The sequence below is a fragment of the Merops nubicus genome, unplaced genomic scaffold, assembly GCF_000691845.1.
Source record: "Merops nubicus isolate BGI_N331 unplaced genomic scaffold, ASM69184v1 scaffold19218, whole genome shotgun sequence".
NCBI classification, from domain to species: domain Eukaryota; kingdom Metazoa; phylum Chordata; class Aves; order Coraciiformes; family Meropidae; genus Merops; species Merops nubicus.
Window position 1 is genome coordinate 4,181 of NW_008627941.1, and position 12,088 is coordinate 16,268.

The 12,088-nt window shown below is 44.8% G+C and overlaps 1 protein-coding gene across 1 annotated transcript in view; it reads left to right on the forward strand.

The window, feature by feature from the left end:
- The window catches only part of LOC103778903 (thrombospondin type-1 domain-containing protein 1-like), a gene marked incomplete at its 3' end in the record, with an annotated part of 13,541 nt that extends 1,459 nt beyond the window's left edge, over positions 1-12,082 (forward strand). Inside the window, exons 2-3 of the mRNA XM_008946518.1 lie at positions 3,373-4,338; positions 12,017-12,082. Of these exons, the coding sequence (XP_008944766.1) occupies positions 3,373-4,338; positions 12,017-12,082 (1,032 nt within the window). The remainder of the gene's footprint in view (positions 1-3,372; positions 4,339-12,016) is intronic.
- Positions 12,083-12,088: the final 6 nt, after the last annotated feature.

Here is a 12,088-nt window from a genome sequence, read left to right on the forward strand (position 1 = left end):
CATTCACAACTAGTTGACTCAGAGGTAAAAGCTGTTATTCCTGAACTTTATAGAGCATGGCACAATAAGTAATTACAGCTTGCAGTTGAAGAGCTAAATATCTGGTGCAGACTTTAGGTGCATCATCTTTTGTCTTATTTCCAGTTAAAGGGTAGTCCGTAATTCAGAAAATGTCTTCCAGAAAGTTCTGCATGTACACCTCTGAGTATCACAGGTATATAGTTTTTAGATAACTATTTCACTCATATACTTCTCTGTGTCAGCCCCAGACTATTTTTTAAATGATCCAGTGTGTTCTGGAATATTGCTGTAATGCTAAAAAAAGCTGTAACAGAAAACAAAACAGTATTCTGATTTCTTAGTGTTTTTTTTTCTGATGTGTTCGTTCTTAGCTCTGTGCTACTGGTGGCTGACAAGCCAACAGCCCAACACAAGTTGGCTTAAACACAATTAAAAATAAATAAATATCAGACTAGCACCCTCAAATAATTCTTCTTGCTCTCCAGTGAAAGCTTTCAAGGATTTTCCTTTTGATTTTTCTAATGGTGAGTTGTTGCAAAGACTCCTCTGGCAGGTTATTGGCTCCACAGCCAGCTGCCATTCACTGGGACACCATTGTAATGACAACCAAAAATATACAAATGCACTGAAAGCTGCCTCTGACTGGCTGTGCAAACAACTGGGGCCAAGTTTTGGCATGTGGCACGGTCACCTGCATACAGTAGGCTGGAGGGCATCTGATGGAGCTCGTGGTGGAAGCTTATAAAGAATAATCCAAAGAATACTTTGGACTGGTGCCTTTTAGGGCATTGTAAAAAACTGCTACTTGGGGTGCCCACGAGTGCAGAGTTCTCGTGTGACTAACCAAAGAAGGGGAGAGGATGCTGTGAACTGGAGTGTGCCAGCCAGAGCTCTGCAGTGCTGCAGCAGCACCCGCCGGTAGCGTTTGCTCTCCCTGCTTCCCAAGTGATCTGCTCTGGGGTTGATGGAGCTACAGAGCAGTCCTCTGGCCTCTCTCCAGTCCTCCCACACACACAGAGTGGTGTTACTTCTTCTCATCTCAGCCATTCCACATAAAAAACAGTGCAAGAAAGTCAAGACAGTCGTAAAAGAGAGCAAGGACAGTAGAGTGGGAGGAACAAACATTAATGCTTTTCATTACTATCATTTTAATGGTTTTGCTGTAAGCTTAAAGTTTGAAGTTCAGATTTCTTGTGCTGGATTTTTGCCATGGTCTGATTTTTTTCCCCTTAGAGTGTTTCAGCTAGTTGAACCTAACCAATTCTTTTGTAGAGCAATGCATCATTTTGCTGGTGTCCAAAGAAACAAAAAGCTCTCAACTCACAACCATTTCACTGGGAAACTCTAACACAGCTGTGGGAGCTTCACCTTTGTCAGAGTGCTCCTGGTGGTGGCCTGGGACATGCTTTCTGATGGCCTTAGGAAGATTTGCCCAGACTTGGTCCAGATCCTTGCAGATGAGTTAGGGATGAAGTTCTCTGAAGGGGCGAGCATGCCCCAACTCCCACTAATTCCTCTTACCAGCCCCACACAATGCTGTGGGTGCTCCAGCCCAGGGCAGTGGGGTTCCCCCACATTTCTAATACCAAGCACTAGAGTTGCTTGTCCTGTGCCCTCTGCTGTCTTGCTAGCAGTGATCAAGAAGGGTGGAAACTTGCTGGAGTTAATTGCAGGCCTAAGAAATTTCTAATGCACTAATAAACTATCATAAGAGCACCACAGAAGAGTCCATGGGGCAGATGAATAGTTCTGTGTTACCAGAGTGGATTTTGGATGATGTGCAGTTAATAATACGTGGAGCCACCCAAGGAAAAATGAGAACAAAAGGAAAAAATGAGAACAAAAGAACCCCCTGCTAACAAGCAGCGTCCACCTGCCAAATGAAGCAGTGTCTTGTGGAATTCCAAATTAAAAACTGAATTATAGTGCATGTGTGTAAGAATGTGTCAGGCTGTGTGTCCCACCTTAATTTGGACTTTATGGATGTGGTTGGAGCTGGGTGTTCCAAGGACATGTTATAGCTCGTGGAAAGTAATAGGCTTTTCTAGTGCCCTTTTCTACTGCACCTCACCCTGATGTGTCTGTAGCTGGTCGGATGAATTTCTTCCTGAAAATTTTCCGTGCTGACAAGAAAGTGAATCCAAGGTGACTAACTCAACTTGAAGCTTAGAGTGGTAGGCGTCTAATATTATGTTGAGATGAGTCCTGCTACTCCTGACTGCTGAGTGCTTGCCTTGGCAGTTGCAGTGTTTTTCCAGCAAATCTTTCTTTGAGGTAATCTTAAGACATGTGTAACAGATTTAACAAGTCAAAGTATTGTTAGTTGATACTACTTGTGCAAGGATTGCTTTAACTGAAGTTTTGCACTTCTGTAGCACCTTCCATCCAAGACTCAGAAGCCTTTTTCCAGACGATTAATTAAAAAAAGATGTCTCACAGCACATTCTGTATCTGGGATAGTTGTTTGCAGTTCTCATTTTTCAGATAACCTTTCTGTGTCTGAAATCCTTAAGTTTCAAGCAAGGCAGACTAGCTAGCTGAGCTGAGGGTGGAAATGTGATCTGCCCAATCCATTGCTTTGGGTGTCATCTTTCCCCACTCGTTACAGCACGTCCCAGGATAATTTGGCAACTTGCACAAACATGGTCATGCAAGAAATGCATTTGAAAAGACTGCGCCATTTATAATGGAATGATGTCATTTAGACATGTTGCACCACATCTGAGACAAGAAAAGTGCTGCAGTCACCACCACTGTTATTTTCAGCTCTTTCACTCAAGTGTCTCTGCGATGCAAATGAGCAAAATGAAAGATTCATAAGACAGAGCAAGAGAAGAGGCTTCAAAAAGCGTCATGCAGACTTCCTATTTTATGTAATTTAGAGGACATTTTTCATGTTTCTCTATTAAGAAACTACTGTCCTTTTTTGCTAAATTATAACTACAGTAAGTGGAACAACAGCTGGCTTCTGTGAAATGGACTTTGTAACTGAAAGAAATTGAGAAGTTTGAAAATCTCTGCTGATAAATAAAGTTTTGTGTAGCTCTTTCGGGTTGTTCTAGGGTTGTTTTTTTTTAAACCTAGTTTTTAACCTCCCTGAACATGTTACTGCAGTGGACTTTGAGCTGATTCCAGTCTGTGTCCCTACACAAAGGAGAGGTGGTGAGGTTTAGCATAGCTAGGACTTTTTTTGTGGTGTTTTTTTTTTATTATTTTTTGGGGAACTGATTCACTTTAAAAAGTTTGATGACTACTTCTTCAATATCCACTTGATAAATCTTTATTTTCTTCCATAAGGTAGATAAACCATCAGTTGTCTCTTTGATTCTTCATAGTGTGCTTTCCTTTCAGTTCTCGGCGAAGTGGAATATCTCCTGTTGGAGCGCCCAGGTCATGTAGCCCTCAGCAATGAGACAGTACTTGTGGAATACCAGTACTACAGTGGTGGTAACGTGACAGCAGAGCACCTCTCCATTCTCTTGCTGGATGCCAACACCAATGAGATAATTGCAAGAAAACAACTTCCAGCAAATCAGTCCCAGGGGAGGATGGAGTTTGAGTGTTTCCATTTCAAGAGGGCCGGGGACTTCTTCTTCAGAATGGCCTCTCTGAGTGATGATGGCACTGCTGCCCCGTGGAGCAGAAGCAACGTGTCCACCCTCCACGTGGAATGGCCTGTATTTCACATTGATTTGAACAAGAGTGCAGAGGTGCTCGGGAGCTCCCTTCAGGTTGGGCTTTTTACAAACGAGCACTTGTGTGCCATGAATGAGACAGTGGTTGCACTGGATGTGATTTTCACCAGCACCCTTTATGAATTTGGGAGAGTAAGCTCTGATGATACTCTGGGCATTAGAACTAGCAAAGGAATCCTGCTCTCTAGGGCCCAGTGGGTAGAGTTTGATTGCCCACCTATTGGTCAAGAAACATATATCACTGCATTACTGAAATCATTAGAAACACATTCCATCATTGCCTCCACAGGACCCATAGATCTCCTCCACAAATTTGGATACAGACTGGTTGTGGCCCCAGAAGCAACGTGCAAAACTTTGGTTCAGGTCTCCATATTCTCTCCCCCATGCACTTCTGTCAGCGGAAAAGTTGTCGTCTACAAAGAGGCTCCCAAGCATCCTAGTCAAAGAGCAACCTGGCTGTATGAAAACACCCTTCACCCAGGAGACAACAGGACAGAGTTTAACTGCACTTTGTTTGACGTGGGGAAGAACAAGTACTGCTTCGACCTCTTTAATTTCTCAAAGCGAAGCCATTTCCCAGCAAGAGTTAAGGAGTGTGTGATGATCCAGAGGAATATGGGTTTGTACTGATGTTTATCCTCTCTTAGCCAGAAAACAGCACTCTCCCTAGCCAGCATGGGTAATTATAGATAGGTTTCATTGTGATGTGCCCTGTTGAATAGCTACTTTTTGGGTCTCCTACACTAGACAAAATAGTTGTGGGGCATTCTGAATGATTCATCTACCTAGTCTGGGTAAAACTAAAGCTTGGCCCTCCCAGTAAGGTCAGAAGCTACTGCTGAAGATCTGGCCCCTTGGAGACTCTACAGGTAGTGTTAGTCTTGCCTACATCAAAGTGTCTAAAAGCCAAGGGTCCAACATTAAGTAGTTGTTTAGCTTTTTAGTCAGGAGAAACAGGCATCTCATGAGGGTGATTCACAGGTACAGAAGATAGATGGGCTCATATACAGACACATGGTTTTGGCTTCTGCCAACCAGCACTCTCACAGGCCATGCCTGGACACAGCCCAAAGGACTCTATGGACCACAGACTGTCTCTAGTTGGCAGCTTGTATGATTCTAATCTAGCCTAGGAGGAAAAGCTTAGCTATATGTATGTGACCCATGACCTGCCTCTGATGCTTAAAACAGATGAGGGTGCATTTTCTGACACATGAGGCCACCTGGCCAAAACCATGTCCAGGAGTATGAATGATCAGGGATAAGGCACGGTGACAGTTAAGTACTGTCACACAACAGAGCTTGAGCCTGTTCCTCAGCCCTTTTTAAGGAATATTTATACATTCTATTTATATCTCTACATCTTATGCAACTGTAGCTTCAGAGGTGGCAGTCCATGGTGTGGCAGTCTATAAATCACAGTAGCGTGGCAGAGGAAGCAGATGAGCCAAATGTCCTCATCTCTGATTTGTGGAAGGCAGCCAGGGATGGGCTGTATGTACCTGAGGGAACTGGGGTTGGGTTGGGTTGGGTTGGGTTGTGTCAGCTGCAGCCTGGAGTGGAAAAGTGGATGTTCTTCTTTGGAGCAGGCTTGTGTCCATAGGTAATAAATTAGTCTTTCCTGCCTGCACACTTCAAAGAGTTTGGGTTGAAAGGTTTGGGGTGACACCATTTTCTACACACTCCCCACTCTGTTCTCCCTGAAAAGGAAGTGCAGGACCTCAAGCCAAAAAAGGGTCATTGCATTTCATGGGCAGGTGTCTGAGCAGGATCATCAGGAGACCAGGAGTGTAGGAAGTGCTCCCTAGAACACAGTCCAGGCCTAGCCTAGCTTAATGAGCTTCCGAGTATGGTGTGGTCTTACTTTGTACTGTTTCAGAAATTCTAGAACTGTTAGCTGTTTAATTAACACTCTGTGCTAAAAATGACCTCTATTTTCACCACGTGCCAAACTCAGTGCGTCGTTCTCTTCATCCTAACTTCCCATCTGCGTTCTCTGTTGGCACTCTCTCTTTCCCTTTGGCATAAAAAAGTCAATCTAAAAATGAAAGCATATTATTTTCTTAATGGAGATAATTCTCGAGGAAAAAAGGAAGAGAGAATTCTTCCTCTGTGCTTGGGTGGTATGTTATACTGATACAATCTAGATAATTGCCCTGACAGAGGAATACCTAGGATATGACACAGAGATGCTTCCGTGCTCAATATTTGACCATTTTAATTGACAAGATCCACCTTCAGCAATGACTCCTTGCAATCTGCTTTGTTCCTTTGGGTTCCCCAATAGCCCTGTCCTTACAACTGCAGTGGAAAGAATCAGGCTGTGCCTGTGAAGGCCTGAGTGAAGTCAATAGCTGCCAAGTTAGAAGTGTCACATCTCCAAAGCCGATGAAAGCGGAACCACGCCGCGTAGCCGTAAATAAAATGTCAGCCAGGAATTAATTAGCCTGCAGCACATCTGACTTTGGTGCCTGCATCTGCGAGACTTCAAAGCCTGCAGGCAGCGTTTGATAGGAGCTGGGAGGGGTGCATCAGCCTGGAGCCACGGCAGGGACAGCCCCTGCCTGCCTGTGGTGGCCACCCACCTCCCAGCTCTGCAGAAAGCCCTCTCCTGAGCCCCTAACCCTGCTGCAGGGCACTGGGAGGTGCTGGCTGTAGACCCGGAGCCCCATGTGAAACCCATGGCTGCTGCACAGTAGGCACCTCTCCTCAGGTCACTTATTTTCTGCTTTGGGCTTCCTGAAATAACTCAGTTTAAGGTTAGGAGAGGCAATAAGTCCTGTAGTTTGGGCTCCTGTGCAGCATGGACCATCACTTTTCATCCAGTGACCCTAGGGTTGACCCCCACAGTTAGTCTTTGTAGCCGACTGCCATTTATCCTCCAGAAGGTCATGCAGTCTTTTGTGGAAGGCACCACAAAACAGAGACCTTTCTAGTAATTTCTCTCAATACTGTGCTCTGATCTTTTTTTTTTTATTCTTTAAAAAAAAAAGGGAACCTGTGTATTTCATAACTAAGGCTCATCTAGCTTCATCCTCCGGTGACTGGCTCATGCTCTGCTGCTCTCTGCTAGAGGTGACAGCTCTCTCCTATCCCCTGTCTCCCCTCTGGGAAAGAATGGGAAGGTGTTTTCTGCAGGATTTGATTAATTTTGTGTCTCTTTTTGGCTGCATTTGCGTTATTTTCAACACTCGTTTTTATTTGACAACAGAGGCACCATCTTTGGGTGCTGTGTTCAGGCATCCTCCTCACTGCTGCTGCTTGAGCAGTAGCACTGTCTAGCCCCCCCCTCTGCTTTCATTCCACCCATTGTATTATCTAATTTTGCCATAACTTCTACCCTGCAAACTCCCTTTGAGCTGTTCTTTTGTATGACCTTCCAGCATGAAGTCTACCATCCTGCTGCTGTGGTTTTTTATTCCTTCTTTCTGCATTTTGCATTTTGCTGATTTATGATCTGCCTTGCTTGAGTTATGCTACATTGCTCCATACAACTGCACTATTTACTTATGTCATCACAGGAGAGACATATTTTCAAAGAGTAACAGTTTTGTATTTATTTTCATGTCAAATAAGCAAGAACTGTACAGGACTGAGCCTTATAGTAATCCCTTTGGAATCTCTCCAAATTCATCCCTGCTCAGTGATGGTTTTCTGTTGACAATTGTGTATCAAATCTGTCACTCAGCCAGTTCTTACTCCATTTAGCATATGCTCTATATTTATGAAGCAGAGATATTGTCTTGTAGAAGAGCAAAGTTCCTAAATCTTTAAAATTATCTTCATCTGAACTACAGTGGATGAGATGGAAGATTATTGAGTTGGGGAATAGGTCTATGCAATGTGAGCCAGCACTTGCTCAACTTTCTGTAGACTCCCAACTGGAGAACCTGTGAAAAAATAACAGCAAGCTCTGAGTCACTTCATTCATCTCTGTGGGGTGTTAACTGTTTCACACAGGTGACTTAGAGTCATGCAGCTCATTTTTTCTCTGTGTTTGACCAGATTATTTGAACGTCTCAGGCAGGAAACTCTGTTAGATCATCTCACCCAGCAACAGATGTGTTGCAGGCTCATTCTTTTCAACACTTTATCCTGTATCTTTTCAACACTTTGCTCAGCTGGGATTTAAGCATCCCCAGCAGTGAAACTTTTGCACTCCTTAGAAGGATGTTCCATGTCCTAGCCTGTATCCCACTTGAAAGATTTGGGATGGGACTGATAAAAGTGATTTGTAATATTACAGCATAGAAATAGATGTGTTTACTTCATATTTCTGATGTTATCTTTCTTTTACTCTTCTTAGTTGCACACTGGGGACCAGTTTCAACTTTGGTGTGGCTCCCAGTGAAGTCTCTTGCACTTTCTGGCAGCAGAGATGAATTTTGTTCATCTGACTTTGGCTAACTGTCAAAAGTAAAGCTCTCAGGAGGTCAGCAGGGCATGAGAAGTGCAGCTGCTGCCAGCAAAGGGAAAGAGAACCTTCTAAAGGGAGAAGTGGTTGGTAAGGGAGGAGAGGAGTAAGTGGAGTGTCTAGGGGTCAGGCAGGGATATACAACTTCTGTCAAGATCTTGCTCCTTGAATAAGACTGTATATGAATCAGACCTGTCTGTTGCCTGTAGGAAAATCTGGGAACCAGTTGGCTCTACTGCCTGAATCTGTAGCTGACTTGAATTTATTTAGAAATAGGAGCATGCAGGGGATCCAGGTATGCCAGGGCTGGTTTGTACCCCACCTGCTTCTCCTGTGTCAGTGAGTGCTTCATCTCCACACCTCCAGCACTGCAGGAATAAATCAGGTGTTACAGACTCACTGGCATAACCCTTAGCTTCTGGAAAGAAAACTTTAGGCTCCACAGTTCTTAAAGATGCCTGTTTGTGGGGAAAAGACTGCAATTTGCCCAGGTGGAGTCTAGGTTTTCTTTCTTTAAAGGGATCCTCATCCTTTCATTGCCCAAACTGGTAACCTGTTGGAGCATGCCACCATTTCAGCACACCCAGGCTTTATTTCCATGGAAACTGAGAAACGGGGTGAGAAGGGTGTTTGCCCAGTTCTTACCCAAACACCAGTACAACATCTGTACACCCAGTCTTGGGACCTCAAAACTAACCTCAGGGTCCACACATACCCTGCAGTCGCCCAGTAGCCATTTACTGTAAATAATTAGTGGTTCTGTCCCATATCACTGGCCTGGTTGGAGTGCTTAGGACTATCCCCTACATCAGGCTGGAGGGATGATGCAGAGCTTGCTGACTCCACCATTGGACAGACCTGCATCCTCAGAGGCTTATCAACACAGAAATTTGAGAGGAGATATTTATGCAGAGCAGCAATTAACACACTTAATGGCATTTATCCTTCATGTTGGCAAATCTGCCAGCTGTCAGCTATTTCAGATTAACTCATCAGTTAGATGTCTTCACGTTGATAATTGATTCCTCAATGGCATGTGAAAATATTCACACTTATTAGAGCTAGTTTGCAGTGCATACCTTCTGGTTTTTCCCCTGGCACTTTGGATCTGTTTTTCGTAAATGGAGGTTAATCATTTCATTTCCTTGGGGGAGAATAAACTCTGCTTCATTTTCTTTTACATCCTGGTAATTGCAGGAGGTTGCAGAGCAAGTTGCAGGAGTTTAAATCTCCCATCTTTCATGGGAGCTGGAGCATCTCCTGCTCTCCTGCTGCTTAAGGTGAATATTCTTAGCCCCAAAGCTATGGATGCCAAGAGTTTCTGCTAAGGAACTCTGTGCCCTCAGCTGAAGGCAAAGTCAGTGAAAAGCACCCCAGAGCTAAGGGCACATCTTAGGTTTGACGTCAAAGTTAGAAGATTACTCATCCTAAATGTTCTTGGACGTTGAAGCCCACAGGCAACAATGTGAAGGCTGCTGAACACACTCCACTAGGACCAGTGTTAGCACTGGAGGCAACCAGAACATTTCTGGGTCTGGATTAATATCTGACTGTAATTAACAGAAGTCTAAATGAGCAGGGAATGTGGACACAGGAAAATGAGCTAGCTCATGCACTGGAATTGTGGCAGAGACTCACCAAGCTGCTCACATAAAGTCATTTATGAGGACTTTATATATCCCTCTGCCAGTGATGGGGGACACTGCTGGAGTTTTTCATGGTACTGATGTGAAGAAAAGTGTTGTGAGATCCCCAAATACTATGATAGCCTGAAGTCTTTTGGAGGAGGGATCAGTGAACCCTTGACTAACTAGTGGTTATGGCCATTTTTTGTTGCTGCCCTCACAAAGAGCTCTGCTCACTAGCTGATGTGATTTTTACCTCTGTCCAAGGTCTGTACCTTTGAGGGAGTCCTTGCCCCAACAGCTAACCCCTCAGTTCCCTCCTCCTTGGCATCCTCTGATTCCTTTTCCTCCTGATGCTACACACCATCCAGTCTTGCTCCATTTCATGCTCTACTGGGACCGCGTGCGGCTGCAAACTGGAGGAGGATTGCAAACGTTCATCCTGCCTCTAGGCTCCTCTCCCCCACTGCAGCACCTCTCCAGCTCCAGAGATGGAGGGGTGAAAGCAGAGGGCTGCACGAAGAGCACAAGGACAGCCCAGGATCACAGAGATGGCAGTGCTGTGGTAGAGTCAGCAGCAAAGAGCCCGGGAGGTCACTTGGTGTCCTGCCCCAGCGAGGTGTCTCACCATCCCATCTCTGCCCTGCACAAGGAGAGGCTGGCGTGCCCCCAGAGGTGTGTGAGGTGTGCCCTCACACTGTACAGCCTCGGCTGGCAGCACAGGGGGGAGCTCAGAACCTCTGGGCCCCATCCTGCAGCGCCGCTGGCTGCGCTGCGTGGCTCACGCCAGCCTCATTCGTACTGGTGTGCTCACAGAACATCACAGGGCAGGGCCCAGAGCAGTTAAACTTCATGTTTATCAAAACACAGCTGTATTTGTTTTTGTTAGAGACTACTCAAACTAATAACACACTATGAACAATACAGCAACCAATATAACGTGAAACCATAAAGCCCTTTCCAGTCGTGCAACACTGTCGGGTCCTTTGACCTCATAACTTGGTCACTGATCAGGAGCTCAGGGACATGCTAAAATTAAAGATAGTGACCTGTGTTGGCAGTAAATACAGCACCCAATATAACATGAAACCATAAAGCCCTTTCCAGTCATGCAACACTGTCGCATCCTTACTTGGTCGCGTCATTACTTGGTCACTGATCAGGAGCTCAGGGACATGCTAAAATTAAAGATAGTGACCTGTGTTGGCAGTAGTAACACCATAAATTATTTCAAAGAGCAAACTTGAACACACCTAATCTACTTTTTATTATTATTATTATTATTTAGCTGATTTTCCACTTTATCTGTGAGCAGTGAGATGGAATTAAGGGGAATATTGTTTTTCTTTCTGGCAGATTTCAAAACCAGGCCTCTGAGTCAACTGACCCTTAGGAGGGTCCCCAGGGGTTTTGTCCTTTAAGGTTGCACCTGGGCTTCAGCATTAGTTTGGAATTTAAAGTCGTGGTTCTGCTTCAGTGTCACAGCTGTCAGATACAGGCAGGAACGGTCCCTTTCTCTCTCTGGGTTCTCACTGCTGTGAAGTCTGAGTGTTGAACACTGGATGAGGATGTAGTCTAAGCAGAAGAGGGATTTCATTACATATTAAAAAATTATGATGTTTGAGATAGCATTAAGAACCTGAGTCTGCCTCCACTTAAAATAAATAAATGAACTTGCAAAATTTCATCTTGAGTTAATTGCCTAACCATAAGCAATAAGACAATAGGGACCTGTGAGCTGTGAAATGAATGAATCAATAACACATTGGTGTGCTGAGAAGATAGTAAAGAGAAAAAACAATATTGCTGTTTCATTAAGCCTTGTAGGCTTGTCCTCCCTTCACAATCATATAAATCAGGAGTAACTACACTTGAGTCAATGAAGTTAGCCTGCTGTGAAAGCACTATTTGACAGGCAGGAATTGGATTCATATATAAATTATGAATCCCTTCCAAGGATCTGTGGATTAATTTCCATTCGCTGTTGTTCCAGGCAGGTCCTCCAGCCTCAGCCGACTGACCTCTCTGTCACAGGCTGGCATTGGAGTGAAAAAATGAAAACAAAGAAGTGGGATCTTTGCCCCAGGCTGATGGGGACGAGGACAGGGCCCTGAACGCCGCGTGCTCTTTCGGTGTTGCCGTTTGCGTTGCTCGGTGATTTACCCTTGGTTTTCTGAACTAAGAGAAGACAAAGGGCTCTGTCTTTACAGGTAAAGAGGCAGACGCCTTCCTCATTGCCTGAGCTTGTGTGTTTGCAGAAACGTGGAGCCCGTGGCAGCCCTGGAGCCCCTGCAGCGTCACCTGTGGGGACGGCGTCCGGGAGCGCGTCC